This window comes from Cyprinodon tularosa, unplaced genomic scaffold (genome assembly GCF_016077235.1).
Source record: "Cyprinodon tularosa strain WSP-4 unplaced genomic scaffold, ASM1607723v1 ctg71, whole genome shotgun sequence".
In the NCBI taxonomy this organism is placed as follows: Eukaryota; Metazoa; Chordata; class Actinopteri; order Cyprinodontiformes; family Cyprinodontidae; genus Cyprinodon; species Cyprinodon tularosa.
Genome location: NW_024039463.1, coordinates 533416 through 550173, shown reverse-complemented (window position 1 = coordinate 550173; position 16758 = coordinate 533416). Strand labels below are relative to the sequence as shown.

The 16758-nt window shown below is 37.7% G+C and overlaps 2 protein-coding genes across 2 annotated transcripts in view; both read left to right on the top strand.

Annotated features, from left to right (window-relative positions):
- Window positions 1-283: 283 nt before the first annotated feature.
- Window positions 284-8535, top strand: fkbp4 (FKBP prolyl isomerase 4). The gene is made up of 11 exons (XM_038268851.1): window positions 284-693; window positions 1122-1266; window positions 1353-1495; window positions 3061-3181; window positions 3847-4003; window positions 4235-4325; window positions 4412-4495; window positions 4589-4774; window positions 4899-5042; window positions 7332-7427; window positions 7538-8535. The coding sequence occupies exons 1-11, from the start codon at window positions 601-603 to the stop codon at window positions 7637-7639; spliced, it is 1362 nt and encodes a 453-aa protein (XP_038124779.1). The 5' UTR covers window positions 284-600; the 3' UTR covers window positions 7640-8535.
- A 3530-nt stretch (window positions 8536-12065) lies between these two features.
- The window catches only part of b4galnt3b (beta-1,4-N-acetyl-galactosaminyl transferase 3b), a 33578-nt gene continuing 28885 nt past the window's right edge, over window positions 12066-16758 (top strand). The window contains exon 1 of the mRNA XM_038268831.1: window positions 12066-12610. Coding sequence (XP_038124759.1) covers window positions 12406-12610 — 205 coding nt within the window. The 5' untranslated portion in view covers window positions 12066-12405. The remainder of the gene's footprint in view (window positions 12611-16758) is intronic.

Sequence of the window (16758 nt, the reverse complement as noted above, 5' to 3'; positions counted from 1 at the left end):
AATAGGAGCAAAGTAAAAAAAATAGATGCATGTTTTACTATATGAAGAAATAAATGTGGGCGGGGCAATTGTAAAATAAGCCCTATCTTGTTCTCATTGAAATTTTTACACAATTTACATGTAATGCTGGCACTTTTGCTGATATTGTCTCAAAAGTAAAAAAATATATATATTTAATGCTAATAAACCTTGCAGTTACTCGCATATTTGCGCTTTGCACCGCCTTTGTGGCATACGCTAGTGTAAACGTGAAACATCTCTAACGCGCATTCGTTGCTGTCGATCCTCCTAGACTGTCTGGAAAGTTCTCTGCTCCTCTATAAGCGCCTGTCAGTGGCTCAGAATCAGCAAGCTTCTCCCGAAGATCGCAATCAACCTCATTTTTGAGCAATTTTTACTAAATAAAAACAGTGAGCGCGTATTTCCTTTCCAGCTGCAAAAAAAAAAGGATTGTAGAGCTAACAGCGTAGGAAATAAGCGACGCACTGCTGCTACTTCTGTTGACGTTAGTTGCTGCTTGCTGCACTTGGCGGGGTTGGTAGCAAGTATCAGTTGTTGCTGGTTTACAGGGATACTGTTGAATCTGACCCAGTAAAACCGATGACCGCAGAGGAGCAGAACAGCGAAGGACAACACAGCATCCCCATGGAGGGAGAAGACATCACACCAAAGAAAGATGGAGGAGTTTTAAAGGTAAATGCTCTGCTGCTGCTGCTACTTTAAAGCTAGGCTAACGTTAGCTTCTTGTAGCTTGTGTGACGCACAGATTTTTCATTGTAATTTAAATGCAAAGGCTAACTAAGATAATAAAAAAAACTGTTTATTTGATCCTATACCTGTGCATTGAAGCAGCTTTTTTTATGTTGAGTTTTGAATGAGGGTGAAATTCAACACTTGCAGTGCAACACCATGCATTTCCAGAAAGATCTGTAGAGGAGCAGCTATCAGTGCTGCTTGACTTACTTCTGTCCTATATAGGATGTTAGATTCCTATTAAATGCTTTTAAAAATTAGCTTCTTGTGCAACATATCTCAGCTGTATAATAGATATTCAGCACATGGACTGAAAGTTGCATTTTATTTCAGTTTTTTCTAACTTCTGCACATTTCTTCTCTTGCAGCTGGTGAAAAGGGAAGGCACTGGTGAAGAGCTGCCTATGACTGGTGATAAAGTGTTTGTCCATTATGTGGGTACTCTCCTGGATGGAACACATTTTGACTCCAGCAGAGACAGAGGAGAGAAGTTTTCTTTTGAGCTGGGCAAAGGTTGGTTTGCTATCAGAAAGGCATCAGTGTTTCTATGTCATGGTTGCACAATCATGAGGGGTTATTTAAGTTCTCTCTCCCTATAGGACAAGTGATTAAGGCATGGGATATCGGTGTGGCGACAATGAGAGTGGGAGAGGTGTGTCAGCTCATCTGCAAGCCAGAGTATGCTTATGGATCCGCAGGCAGTCCGCCCAAGATCCCTCCCAGTGCAACACTTGTTTTCGAGGTGGGCACAGGCTTTAAGATCATTAGAAATTAAGAAAAAAGTTGTTAAAATGAAAATGTCGAATATGATCTGATCAGTTTTATTTAGAATTAAAATCAGGCATTTCTTGATGACCTTTGTCTTTAACAAGTAAAGCATCACTGTGATGTAAATCTCTGCAAAGGGCAGAAAAAAAAAACATTGAAATAAAATGGTATAAAATTACAATAATAGTGATGGTAGTAGTAGGGGTGGGTATTGGCAAAGAAGTCACGATTCGATTCGAATCACGATTCACATGCCACGATGCGATTCTATCACGATGCATCACGATACTTGAAATATTGCGATGCATTGGGATATTTTCACTGAACACTGTAAGAAAAAGATCCAGCCCTTACCAGTGGCTGACTGGCTGGGTGTGATCTGGATAGTGTCTTCAATTGATACATAACTGAAAGCAACTGAATTCATACATAGCTGTATTTATTGAAATTACTTTTGGAGGTGTTGCCATGAAAACAAATACTGGACAGAAATATTACTATTACTGGCATGGACACACTGACAAAAAGATCTTAGGATTCATCAAACTTAAAATAACAAAATTAGGATAATCAGTCCGGACATGCTTATGACACAAAGCAGCAGGCGTCAACACATCCGCAGCGACATCTGCTGGACTGGAAGTTGTATTCCACTTGGTTTGATTGATGTGCGCCAACCATTAATGTATTTTATTTGTTCATTTTTTTTTTTTTTATAATCGATTCTTGCCTTCAAGAATCGATTCAGTAGATCACAAAAATTAGAATCACGATGCATCGATTTGACGATTATTTTGCACACCCTTAGGTAGTAGTAATCTCATGATCCCGCTGAAGTAAGATCCCGACTATGAGGGTTGTGATGATGTTAACCATGACGTAGTTTATTTGTTTCAGGGTTTTAAGTTTCAGGAAAGTTAGTAGAGCTGCAACTGATGATTATTTAGCTAATTGATTAATCTGTCGATAATTTTTTCTATTGATCAATTAATCAGATATAAAAAATTTGCTTACAGAAGTTTTTTACAGAATTAAAAAGAGGTTAAACTAAAACTTTACCACTTGTGGAGTTCTGGATAGAGGATGTTGACGGATCAAAAAGTTTTTCTTATCTTAAATGCAAGATATTTATATAGATTTTTTTTACATTCTGGTATAGTTCTCTATAGTTCTCTCTATGTCAGCTACTGACATGTTCTAGAGTTTCTATACTTAATGATGAATCTATTACTAAATTAGCTGACATTTATTTCAATTGTATCAGTAAATGGCAGCTAAGCTAAAGTGAAAACTTTCAGCTACTCACAGTGCTGATACATCATTTGTTCTTTCAAAACCTCAGGCTTTAGAGACTATTGTTAGTTCCCAGAATATGTCAGGTATTCTGGTGATGAGAAAGCAGATAGTGATTCTAGGAACACCCCTAATGAGCTCATTCTTTTTTTTTTTTACTTTTTTTTTTAATCACAGTGATCAGGCTCATATCCATTTAAAGCCTAAAAACTTGAGATGTTGATTTATTTGTTTGCTTAAATCTAGGTGGAACTGTTTGAATTTCGAGGGGAAGACATTACAGATGATGAAGACGGGGGAATCATACGGCGTATCATCACCAAAGGAGAAGGTTACTCCAAACCCAATGAAGGAGCTGTTGTGGAAGGTATTTGAGCTAAACCTATCAACTATCTTAGAGGAGATGCGCCATATGGTAAAGCTTTAATGAAAAAGTTGAAATCAAACAACATTAATAAAACTCCTTTATCTTAAGTTTGACGCAGCCTTGATGTTGTTATTCAGGCATTAGGCTAAATGGCCTCGACCTCAACAAGGTTATTTTACTGTGAGTAAAATGAAAAATCAAGCTAAGGACCAATGTTTTAACAGAGAATGTACTTAACAGCTGATCACATGTCTCTACATGTATGATTTTACTAATTATGGTGGATGAAAGGAGCTAGATTTGCTCTAAATTGCTACAATGGACAAAGTGTAGATGTGAATATGTGTTGAGGTGCATTTTTATTTAAAGGTTAGACAAGAATTAAACTTTAAAAAAATCCAAAGGCATTACTTGAGCGCTAAAATGCTCTGTAATAGGTTGTAAAACAGGTTTAGTGACACTTCTAGAGACCTGTGGGTGGTACACATCTCAGTAACACGGTTTAACAGATTCAAGCTTTAGGCACCTAGAACAAAGAGCAAAAACTCAAAAGTAAGCTTCATGTTTTTATGTTTCCTTTTAAGTCTTTATATAACCTTATCTATCCCATTCAGTGTTTTACCAACACAGCGTGGCTGAAGTTAATGCCAGTATTTCTGTTGCAGTTGTTCTGCAGGGTACCTGCGATGAACGCGTGTTTGATGAGAGGGAACTGAAGTTTGAGATTGGAGATGGAGAGAGTTTTAGCTTGCCCAATGGTGTGGAGAAAGCCATCATGGCCATGGAGCAAGGAGAAGAGGCACTCTTCACTATGAAGCCCAAGTATGACTATATTTATTAGTTTATTTTTAAAAAGTGCTTTTTTTATGGGCTACGCCAAGAAACGTTTTTGGTACCGGAAATGTGATCAGTTTGGTGTGTTTCACATAATCTACGATGGAATTGATCAAAGACAAATTCCTCCAAGTTGCAAAAGACTTTTTTGCTTTAGCAGTGTTTAGAATCAGACACTAAATTGTCTTCATGCACTAAAAGCAAACGTTTGATTTGTAGATATGGCTTTGGGACTGCTGGCAATGAAAAATATAATATTCCTGGTGGAGCAACACTGCAGTATAAGATTAAGCTGACTGCCTTTGAGAAGGTAAGCAAATCACGAAGCTCTGTGACAACTAGTTGGTAAATTTCTCCACTTTCCTTCAATTTGGCCTTTTTATTTGTATCAAACAGGCAAAGGAGTCATGGGAAATGAACACAGTAGAAAAGCTGGAGCAAAGCGGTATAGTGAAAGAGAAAGGAACACAGTGCTTTAAGGTACATGTTTTACAGCCAGGGATTTTTATGCATCATTTAAAAGCTTGCTCTCTCCTTGTCATTTCTTCTGAGTTATTGATTCTGTTCTTACAGGATGGGAAATACAAGCAGGCATCTGTTCAGTACAAAAAGATAGTTTCATGGCTAGAGCACGAGTCTGGCTTGTCAGAAGAGGATGAAAAGAAGGCGAAGGCCCTACGACTGGCTGCACATCTAAACCTGGCCATGTGCTATCTTAAAATGCAAGAGCCAAGCAAAGCCTTAGAAAACTGTGACAAGGTATTGGTCTCGTCTCTACTTCCATGAAGTAGAGACATAAATCATTAAGATTAGAATTGTTTCTTTAAAATAAAGAGTATATGTTTCAATGGATTGGAGAAAAAAACACATTTCCTGGTTGCAGGCACTGGAAATGGATTCTACAAGCGAGAAGGCTTTGTTCCGACGAGGCGAGGCACTGTATGGTATGAATGAATACGAGAGAGCAAGGAATGATTTCCAGCAGGTCGTTCAGCTGTATCCTTCCAACAAAGCCGCAAAGAGCCAGGTATAACCCCATATATTATAGAAACTTTTTTTTTTTTTAAACTGGGTACAGTAAAAGTATTTTGACACAATATTTTGCATAAAAAAATCACCTGTATTGTATTTTAAATGAGATTTTTGATGTAAAGTAGAAAGAAAAGCATAACTGGGCTTCAAAATCCAAGTGTAAACAGTGTCTCATACATTTCTGTTCAGCCACCCTGATTGAATACTCTACAAAAACAGCTTTCAATTAAATTTCTGCTGCAAGACTATGAGGGTATCTCTCTACTAGCTTTGATTAGTCAGAGATCAAATAACCCAACGGTTATGGGAGGATATTCAATGTGAGCATCAATTTCCAAGATTTGTCACCGATTCTCATTAGGATAGGATTTAGGTTTGGACTTTGGGAGATCTTTGGGTTATATTATCCTAATATTCTTAGATGCATAAAATATATTCTTGTAACTCAGTCTTATTGTTAAGGGTAGGTGCCTTGCTACAAGGTGAACCTCCCCCTTAAACAGGTTGTTTGGTTCTGTTTTTGTTACTGTGATTTTGGTTTAATCTCCCCCTTTGCTCTGAGCAGCTTCTGTCCCACTCCCAGCTGTGTAAAAGCATCTCCCTCAGCACATTTCTGCCACCACCATGTATGACCACAGGTATAGATTTTTTTTTTTTTTACCACCAAATTGTTACCTGGGTCAAAAAAAGTTTGGCCAGTCACATCCTTCTGTAAGTTGCCTGCATCACTTTTGTTATACTGCAAAGAAAGCATCCTTGGAGCTTTCTTATAAAATAACTTAAATCTGGCCCTATAGCATTGCCCTTCCATAAAGGGGATATGTAGGGAGTTCAAATGGCTGTCCATTCAGTAGGTTCTCCTACTTTAGCTTAGCATCTTTGCAGCTGATTCAGAGTTACTGGCAGCCTACTTGCTGCTCCTGATTAGTCAGCAGTTTATTTACATGGTTGAAGCTGTGCCATGTTTTTGTATACAGATTATGGACTAAACAGAGCGCTGCAAGGTGATTAAAGCTTGGAGTATTGTTTTTAACTTAACCAAAACATCTCTGTTGATTTCCTTTCTCTTCATAAACATCACTGTTTTACCAATAGTCTATCAATCTCTGAGATGAGAATTATTTATAATGAGATTAAATAATGTTACAAGTGGACTCTATTTATTAGGCTGCATGTTAAAGGAAGTTTGTTGCACTGGAATTTATTTAGGGATATCAAAGTATATATAACACATGAAAACAAAAATTGTCAAAAGTTAAAGAACAGCTGGAGTTCAATCATCCAGAAATGGATGATTAAACTGTAAACTTTAGAAGAATCCCAAACCCTGCTGGAATGAAAGGGCAGAGAATAAAAAAGGCTCTTTAGCACAGATCTTTAAAGCCTCAGCAGTCTCAGTGGTCGGCATGTGGACAGGTGAGATCAACTGTTCCAAAGGTTTGGGACACAACCTGTTACAGCCTGATCACCTCAGGATCTTTGGATAAAGGACCATCTAATAAAAATCGTCTGCTGGAGTATAGGTGATGCACAGATCATGGGTATGATGAGGCCAAACTCCTTAAAAGTAAATGTTAAAATCTAAAACTCAACCCTGTAATAAGTAGGAAGCCAGAGCTGCTGCATGTGAACAGTTTGATGGCGATGCAGAGATTTGTCTGAACCAACTTGTAAATTGGAACGCGAATCCAAAAAAAAAAGGTAATAAATTGATAAATAACTTTTCAAGTCCTTTGGTCAGGAGATAATGTCTTTCCCTGAGCAAGGAGTGTTTAGGCCTGAACACATCAGAAACGATTTAGTATCAAATCCAACAGGAAATCAGATCATGAGGCTGTGGCACTTTTATCTCATTGACCATTTAAACAACTGTGCAATTATGCTTGTGTAGCTGCGACCCAGATGGTCTATTTTGATCGGACATCTGATGTAATTTGGGTAATGTCATGAAGATAAATAAATTTACCAATAACTTTATTCTGTTATCTAGATTCAGTTTACTTTAAAAGCTATGGTGCTTAATTTATGTAACGATTGGTTTTCTAGGATGTCGTTCTGCTCTTCTTTCATTTTCCTGTTTTAAACGTGTGAAAATGTTCCCTTTTTATTTAGATTTAAGTTAAGGTACCGGTTTAAAAAAAAAAGAAAGAAAAGAGCTTAAGTGTGCAAATTTCACATTACGGTTCTAATGAATTAAATCAAGGCTTCAAAGTATCTTCCAAAATGAACTGGTCTCTTTATTAGTCCTAAATGTGTTAAGCTTGTTATCTTTTCATCTCAATAGGTGGTCCTGTGTCAGAAACGCATTAAGGAGCAGCACGAAAAGGACAAACGCATCTATGCCAACATGTTCCAGAAATTTGCAGAGAGGGATTCTAAGGTGAAGATTTTTTTTAATATACAGCAGCCACTAGGGGGCAGCACACATCAAAGGGCAATTTAAAAAAAGTTGCTTTTCTTTTTTTTTTTCTTTTTTTTCTTATTGAGCAGAAAGAAGCAGATAAGGTGAAACCTGAGAGCAAAGAGAACGGCGAGGAGGCCATGGAGGTTGAACATGGAGAAAAGGAAGCTCAGAGTGAAGTGAAAGGATAGGATAAAATGCAACTGTTATCGTGGTTCAATTGTACTTAGACTTTTGTAACCAGCCATCTGTGTTTAAGGTGCGATTGTGTATATATGTATATGTGAGAACGAGTGTCACAGAGAGCTCTGACCTTTGGCATTTCGCTGTGTCCAGACTCTCTGGTGTGGCAGCTAGCTGAGTGAGTGGGGCGTCCTCGGCTGAAGGCACTGTGGGAAATACATTTAATAAGTGAAACGTGTGCCATCATGACTCTTGGCTCTGAACACTTTGCAGCCCACAGCTCTGAACTGTGCATGTGGTTTTATTATCTTTTTTTTGTTTTCGGTGGGGGGGTTGATTGGGGAAAAGTGCATCCCACGTTTGCGGAGTTTAACCCTGCACCGTTGTCTGTCCCATGTCCTTTGTTTCTGTCCATCCAAGCCTCCTCATGGGCCTATTGATCAACTGTTGGAGCACGGATGATTGTGTGCACAGACCTGGTGTGTTTTGAATGTGACTGCCCTGTCTCCTTAAATACATACGTAGCAGCACTGTGGATTGACAACATGCTAAAATGTCTGGAACAGTTCCCAGACTTCCATGTTCTCTCAGCATAATTACGGGGTTCCCTTCAACGCCCCGGGGTACAGGACTGTTCACTTTTCCTTTGGAAATATCGAATTTGTACTTTCCTTTCCAGTGGTGTTCTTGTGATTACTGTATTCTCAATAAAATTTTATAAAGTAGAACTGATTAAGCAACTGGAATCTGTGCATAAGCTGTTTGCATTTTTAGTCAGCAGTGTCTACAGGGACACAAGTCAAGTAGAGGCCTAATGTAAGATGATTTTCCTTTTATCTTTGTTGGGAAGTCACTTTGTGGTGTGTCCTAACAGACTTCTAATAAACAGTTCACTACAAACTCACTGTATGTGTGCTTTTTCAGTCCTTTTTAATCTCCTATCTTAAGTTTGAGGTTTGTGGTATTTTACTTTCTCTACCCGATTGATATCTTTCCAATTTAATTTAGCTCCAAGAATACTTTATAAGCCCTACCCTAAAGTGCTTCTATGCAAATAATTGATCAAAGAGATAAAGTGGGGTTTGTGATCGTATATTTCTAAAATTTGACTAGGAAGATATTTAAAAAGCAAAGCTACACCAGAATACCCTTTTTTCCCCACCTTTATGGGTTTTACTTTATGTGCTGATAGTTTCACAGACTTTAGTAGATTAAATGTATTTTAAGTCATTTAATGTAATTACATAAACACACAAATGAAGGCACGCACTCACCTACACTTTAAAGATGGCCTATGCTGTTTCAGCAGCAGACCGTTGATATCCTGTAGCTCTCCTTTATCACTGCAAAGGGCATCAAATCCTTCACCATGGCATCAGAGAGCTATATAGCAATTAGGAAGTGTCTTTATTATCCATGTGTGAAATCTATTACATTTGCTCTTGATTCATGCAGTGAATTATGCAGTTTCTGCTTTAGATTCTATAAAGATCTCTTAGATTTCTTCTTTCCTTATTTATTTTCTCTATAGTAAATCTCTGTTCTTAAGAACTTGATTTATCTTATGTTTTAGGTATTTAAGCCTTCAGCATATTGTAATAACACCCTAATGCTCTGGTTAGTGGAAGCTAATAACTTGTTGCTGGGTTTTGTTGGTTTTTTTTGTTTTTTTTACCAGCAGGACCGTAAACCTTTTTGCTTTTGTTAAATCCAGAGGGAGGGTAATGAAGCTTTCCAAGGTTGCGCCTCCTTTAGTTGCGGGTCAGAAGCCGCCTTTCCATGGACGAGCGAGAACTCACCTGACACTCCAGCTTTCTCTCAGGGACGCTGGTGTCCTCTTACAGAAGTGTTTTGTTTTTTTATTTCCCCCTGCCTGTTGGTAAGATGAATTTGCTTTGCTCATTTGGCAACAAAGGTACATAAGTACTGACCCATCTAGTTGAGTCTTGTTTCTCCTTTTTGTTTTATTTGGCTTAAAAAAAACTGAAACCACTGAAATCTGTATGTTTAACAACTGCTTCTAAGCGGTACAATATTGATTATGTACAGCTAATAGTAAAACTCAGATGTGAAATGAGGGATTTCACACATTAATTTGTCTCCATCTTTTCACATAGAGTATTAATTTAAACATTAATGCAGCATGGTATAGAGATAATCCTGGGTTTCTCCTGAGGTTTTAATGAAGCCAAGTGTTAATTTAACCCCTCGGCTCCCTGCATTTGTGGCGCTGTTGTCTCCATTTGGTCTAGAAGTAAGTTGGCCAATCATGCATAGTGATTCCATTGGCATTAAATAAGGTATTTGCACATTTGAGGGCAGTTGATTTTGTCCAATAAAATAAGTTGAAAGGACCCTGCATAAAACCAATACCAGCAGATGGCATCCCAGACTCTGGAAATGTCTGGATCAAAAACAAATCTAATCTTTACCTATCCACTTTAGCTTAGGGGCAACTTTGATTTTCAAACTAAATTCAATCTGATGGAAGATGTTATTTGAGAGGAAGACTTTAAACCACTTACTAACACTGTAGTCTTTGTTTATCCTCAAGAAACTTCTTAGCAGATGGGATTTGGCATTTTAGTTGTAGTCCATATTTAGCACATAGGCTCTAAGTAGCAGAATTTTTCCTTCCACTTAATTTTCCTTCAATCTAAATTAATACAGCCCTCCCAGCTCCCATGCTAGGGACCTTAAAGGGATAGTTCGGGATTTTTGACATGAATCTGTATGGCATCCCCATCACCAGTGTCATGCAATCACACTGACTTATCCCTGGCAGCGTCCTGTGAGCAGAGTTCTCGTCCAGTTTTGGTCAAGCTGAAAGTAGTCCGGCAGGTTTACTAGACCCAGCGAAATAAAACTTTTCTCTTCCCAAAACATTATGTGTTCAAAAGAGTGATATTTTTGCATCCCAAAAACATTGTAGTGGAAAAAGTCACATGTCGTTATCAATTGGTCCTATTTTCTCTCTGTTCGTATCAGTGCGCGCCGTCATTCAGACAGCTAGGGCCTACTAACCTGACAACAGCCAGATGCATGTCTCCCTCCGCCTAGGAGAGTGTAAATGATGAAAAACTGCTAAGTCGATAGAATGTGACATTTATATATACATTTATATATACACCTGATATGATTGTTGATTTATTCAAACTTTCTGAGAAACTACACATCAGGATATTTATTAGCTTTAGGTATGAAAATGCTACACATAAACACTTTATACTGTGTGTATATATATATTTATATATATATATATATATATATATATATACATATATATATATATATTTTTTTTTTTTTTTTTTTTTTTTTTTTTTTTGAGTTTCAATGTTTTGAATTAATTAACTGCAATATATCAGGTTTTTTTTTTTTTTTTTTTTTTTTTTTTTACCCTTTTTTAATGTTTTTAGACAGAGTTGGGAAGACAGCCTAATGATAACACATTTTCACTTTTTTTTTTTGGTTAGTTTTGTTTCAAAATTCTAAAAGTTTAAAGTTTTGTTAACATATTCACGGTTAGTGGATCTATTCCCAGGAATCTTTCTACAGGAAGTGTTTTCTTGTATATCACAGGAATTTAGAAATGTCTGAAAATTTTCTTTGATTTGCATTAATTGAATCAATAAGAGTTGTCTAGTCATTAATTACATTAAATTTTTTTAGAGAATCTGCATATTTTACTAAATATTTCAAATTAGGTCTCTATGACTTTAGGAAAACTGGTCAATGTAACAATGTATATGACAATGTATATGATGTTTTATTCCTGCTATGAATTTGACATTGCTTAAAAATAATGACTTAAAAGCAGTGTTGTTAAATTTGCAATTTATACTATTGTCAGTTAAGTTGAAGTCTTTAACTATATAAATTTTGGTAGAGTCCAGGTTTAACATCATTGCAAGGCTTATCATGATATTCTGAATTATAAACTGAATTAAGGGATATCTTTATGGTTCATGGATTGACTTGAGGATTTTTATCGTGGAAATAAATAAGACATGAAGGCGTGGAGAGAAACGCCGCCAAGGACTAAAGTTTGGCTGCACCTGTGACAGGTAAAGGGGAGGGAGGGGGGAGGGGGGTTCCACCTGGTCGGGCTCTTCTAATGTTTACTCCTCCCGTCAGTAAGTCAAGCTACGTGGAGCAAGAATGTTGCACTTCCGCTTTTTTCCTTTCACAATAAAACTTCACTAACACGAGTAAAATATTTTAAAGTATAAGATAAAATATGTAACATTTTGTTAAAAATCTCGTTACTAAAAATAATTAATTAAATTTCTGTCTAAATAAGACGCTCAGGAATCTAAATGGTGAGATTTTTTGGCATCTTTACGCATCATCATTACGCATAGAGCGCGCGCTGGCTTTGCTCCATGTCACATTCTTTCTGGCTTGATTAAACTGAGACAGGGATGAAGCTGGTGTGAGATTTCACTCCTCGGCTGTTTCATTGTGCGTTTCTGTGCGTGGAGAGAGCGGAGTTCAGTTCGCCAGCGGGGATACGTTCGTGACAAATCCCACGGAATAACGCTTTAAAAGAGTTGGATGATCTGGAAACATCCGCGCAGATTAGTGGAGGACGCAGGTCAGGATGTTTCATTTTCTTGGATGAGAGCCGCCGGGGGACTTTTGCACCGGGACCGCTGGGGCTGTGAGGAGCGGTGAAGTCACCGGGGCGCTCACCCACCAGGAGCGGCTGAGCTCGCCCGGCTGGCTGGGGGGGAGGGTGGCGGTCACCGGTCACCGCGCGTCCCGGGGTCTCCTGATGATAACAAAGCGCCTGATCAGACGAATGACTTTCTATTCTGGAAATATTTTCGTCTTGAACCAAAACATGTTTAAGGAGTTTTTCCCCTTGAAGAAGCTTCGGCGGAATGGCAAATATTTTCTGTTTGCCGCAATTCTCCTCTTTGCAGTTTTGGCAATTTACCATGAAATGCTCGCTGCAAGAGGGCAGATCGAGGATGTCGGTGAGTTGGGATTCAACAAGTGTTTGGTTCTTTAACTTGTAACCTGCAGGAATTAAAAGTAGGCTAAATATATATATACAAGGTGGTGCATTCCAGGGGAGTTTACAGAAAATGTCAAGCAGCAATAGTCTGTTTCATTCATCGCTTTTGCGCATATCTAAAGTTCTTTTGTTTTGAGTTGTCACCTCATTTCTGAAGGAGCTCCGACATTCTTCCAAGATCGTGCAAAAATAAAAACAGCAGCTTTTTAAATTGCATTTAACTTCAAAATGTCTTGCAAGTTTCTCATACCCCATTTAACAGCAAGAACAAACTTTGGATTTTCTGAAGTGAAAGAACGAGCTGAAGATCTTTTAAAATAAATTTTTATATCAACTTTTAAATAAAATAATAATTTAGAAATAAAAATGTGGCATGCACTAGAAGTTCAAATGTTTAAAAGTTACCACAGTGGATAAAGCAGTGCACTTGTTTATAATCTGATTTCAAACACACGTGCTTCGCTCTCAGTGGTCTAAGCGGGAACATTGAAGAACACATATAATTAAGTCCAAGTAAGTAAACTTTATTTATACAGCACCCTTCATAGATCAGAATGAAAATAAACACATGCGTATTTAGAAATATGCGTTTTGAAAAAAAAATAAATCAGCCTAATTAAGTCTGCACAAACTGGAGGCAACACATTCCATATTATGAGGGCTGCAGCTCCAAAGGCTTTATCCCCTCAGGTTTTAAATGTGCTCATGGGACCATTAGCAGTCTTTGACTGGTAGATCTAAGACTGAGGGCTATAGGTCAGAAATTTTGGCTGGGGCTTTTCCATACAGGACTAACATAAGGGTTTGTATTATTAAATAGATTAAAACACCTCCCTCTAGCCAATGTAAAGAAATCCAAACTGGAATAAAAAAATAAAATAAAAAAAAGATAAAATTAGGTTTAGGAAAGTAAGATACGATTCATTAAAGTCATGTTGACACCAGAGATCATCTGCAAGAATGAAACTAATTATATGGTAGAATCAGAGTAATAGCAAGGTTTCAGATGATGTTGACAGAAGATGCCTGTAATTGTGTTCAATTTTTGCTTTGCCAGAAGAATCACAGCAAATGCAACACATCATATTCTCTGATCTATTTGGTCAAATTACATGCAAAATTCTTATAGAAAAAAAATAATAGATTGCGTCACCCTGAAGAGAATTTTTCATGATAGATGGTGAAGCTTGTTAGAAAGGATGAGATTCAAGAAGATAGAATAGAATAGAATTCAACTTTATTGTCATTACACTGTCGCAAGTACAAAGTAACGAAATTCACTCTGCATTTAACCCATCCCCTTGGGGAGCAGTGTGCTGCCATTGTGCGGCACCCGGGGAGCAGTGTGGGGTTAAGGGTCGTGCTCAGGAAGCCAGATTGGCAGTCCGTGGGAGAGAGGCTTGAACCACTTGGCCACCACTTCCCTAACTGAACATGGATAAAGACAAGAGAAAACTAGAAAAGCCCTATATGAGCGCAGACCTCTGCTCACATAGATAGATGCACCTTTAGGTAGAGAAATGGTCTTACACATAGCGTTACTGTAGATGAGACAAAACTCCTAACCCTGCTGCTGTAACTGAGAACAAGCTGATATTACACTTTCACATAAAAAAAAAAAAAAAGAAGTGATCCGCTCAAGAATTTGACTCTAATCTGTTGTTGGTCTATTAAGAAAAAACAAGTTCTAGCAAATTTAGGTGTTTCTCAGTAAACAATGAACTGCTGCAGTTACAAAGCCAAAGATTCAGAGTTACAGACATATTAAATGGTTTTATTTAGGCTGAAGTTTATAGGCTTTGAGTTTCCAGATGATGTGTTTAATAAGTTTAAATGGAACATGTTTGTTTGAGCCCAAATATTGCTTACAGCAACTGAAACCTGCTATTAGTGCCTCAAAGGAAAAGTCAGGTGAAAGAACATAGACAGGGGTAAGGAGGGGGAGGTGGAAAGGTCAGAAGGTCAGTTTAAGCTCAGACAGAAATCTTTTCTTTCAAAAAAATAACCACAGTTCCTGCTCTCTCTGCTTTATTTACACCTCATGTCACCATTTTCAGCCTCATTGTCAGGCTCAGCAAACTGACTGAAGGATGTGGCTGCGGCTGCAGAGTCGATGTAGATAAAAGAAGAAAAAAAAAAACGTCAGTTGTCAATTTCTCATCTGCCCACAATAAAAGAAACAACTGCATGATGCTGATGCATTGAGCAACACGTCAGCATGTGTAGAAAGGTGCTTACTGCTCTTACATTTTTATTCCTGAGGAGAAATGGCGTCATAACACTCCCTTGGGGAAGTGTAATGGAAATTCTTTTGATTCTGCTGAAGCGTAATCATCCGTATGTGGACAGTGTTAGTAATTATCCTGATACTTTTAGATTAGGTTAAGGCAGGGGTTTTTTCTGGCTTTTGAAGTTATAACTTAAAGTAATCAGAGTTGGTTACCATGTGTGTTTATTTATTCATCTGTCCATTCAGTCATAAAACCACCTTAAGCTCTGTTCCTTAAAGATATATTTAAAGTCTCAGTCTTTTAGTTCTCTTTTGTGGGGAAGCTAGAAAGTAGTGCTAAACCGTAGAATCTTTCTTATGTAGAAAATCATTAGGTTTCCTTAGTTGCTTGGATTGAAAAGGGTTTAAACAATGTTCTTCTGCATGTGTCAGCTGCTCTTTGGCTTTTTATTTGTCAGATCAGACTCTAATCTTTGGTCATGAGATTATAAAATAAAAAAATAAAAAAGTCTTGCATTCAAGACGGTCAAATTAGCTTTATCTCAATAGTCGCTGGCCTCATCTATAGAATGAGAGGCTCCAACATCCTGTGGAGCTGCTGCTTCAGTTCATGCACGTAATATATGCTGGACATAATTACATAGTTCACACACAGACAGTTCCAGAATTGGGGCCACAGCCAGTTTATTATCATTTTTTAAGCGTTTGGTTAGAAGCAGAAGCACCTGCAGCATTAAGCAGAAAGAATAATCTATTTAATCACTTTAAAACCCTAGAAAGATGTGTATATGTACAACCATGGATAAAACTAATGCAGATGGAGAAAGGTTTCACAACACAAGTTAATTAAGTGTTTATTTCCCCATAAACAATATTTAAAGTGTAACTCACCACCAAATTAACTGTATTTTGCAGATAAATTGTGTAAAATGGGCTAAAACATGTTATTGCTGCCCTTCGTAGGGGTAAATGGTGGCTAATGAGGTTAAACCCTAATGTGCTTATAATTTTATATATATATATTTAAATGTATATATATAAACGTGTGCTTGAACCCCAGTCAGCCTCGGCAGATGGCCGTTCACACTACTTTGCCTGGTTCTGATGGAGGTTTCTTCCTGTTAAAAGGGAGTTTTTCCTCTCCACTGTTGCTACGAGCATGCTCAGTGTGAGGGATTGCTGTTGAGTCAATGAGTCGATGCAATCGGTTGGTTTTCGTTTGATAGAAACTTGGAAAAATCTGACTGTATGATGATGGTTGAATTGTCTCTGTAAATTGCACTGAGAGGACATGTGTCGTGAATTGGCACTATATAAATAAACTGAAATTAATTGAATTGAATATGAGCCGTCAAAATCTTAACGCTTGGAGCTACCATTCTACATTTGAAAATATTATAACTTAAGTCACACCAATTAAACTGGTACTATAATGGATCAAAATCTATTGTCAAAACATGAAGGCTGAGTTTAAGCAAAAAAATAGTGAACATGGTTTAAATGTTTCATTAAAGCCAACAATCAATGATTCAGAAATTAAATTTGGCAGCACCGTATAAACGTTCATCATATCTTGCACAGTTCGGCTTCTTCAGAAACAAAACACACAGCCTGCACCAAGAAACAAACATCGAAATATCCTGAGGCCAGGACTTATGAACATACATGAATCTTTCATAACATTGTAATAAAGAGAGCTTTTTACCTCTAATAATAGCAAATAGAGGCTACAGGGCTGTTTTTGTATTTCGTCTGTATCAGGGCAATCACATGCTCCTCACCTCTACCTCAGAGAACAAACCGATCCAGACTGGCAGCGCAGGTCGCTACGGGATCACACACACACTGAGGGTTTAAGATAGGGCCCTTTAAGGAAT

Coding starts and splice junctions, on each gene's coding strand:
- fkbp4 (XM_038268851.1), top strand. CDS start 601: ATGACCGCAGAGGAGCAGAACAGCGAAGGACAACACAGCATCCCCATG. Junction 1,267..1,352: donor TTCTTTTGAGCTGGGCAAAG/GTTGGTTTGCTA, acceptor CTCTCCCTATAG/GACAAGTGATTAAGGCATGG. Junction 1,496..3,060: donor GTGCAACACTTGTTTTCGAG/GTGGGCACAGGC, acceptor GCTTAAATCTAG/GTGGAACTGTTTGAATTTCG.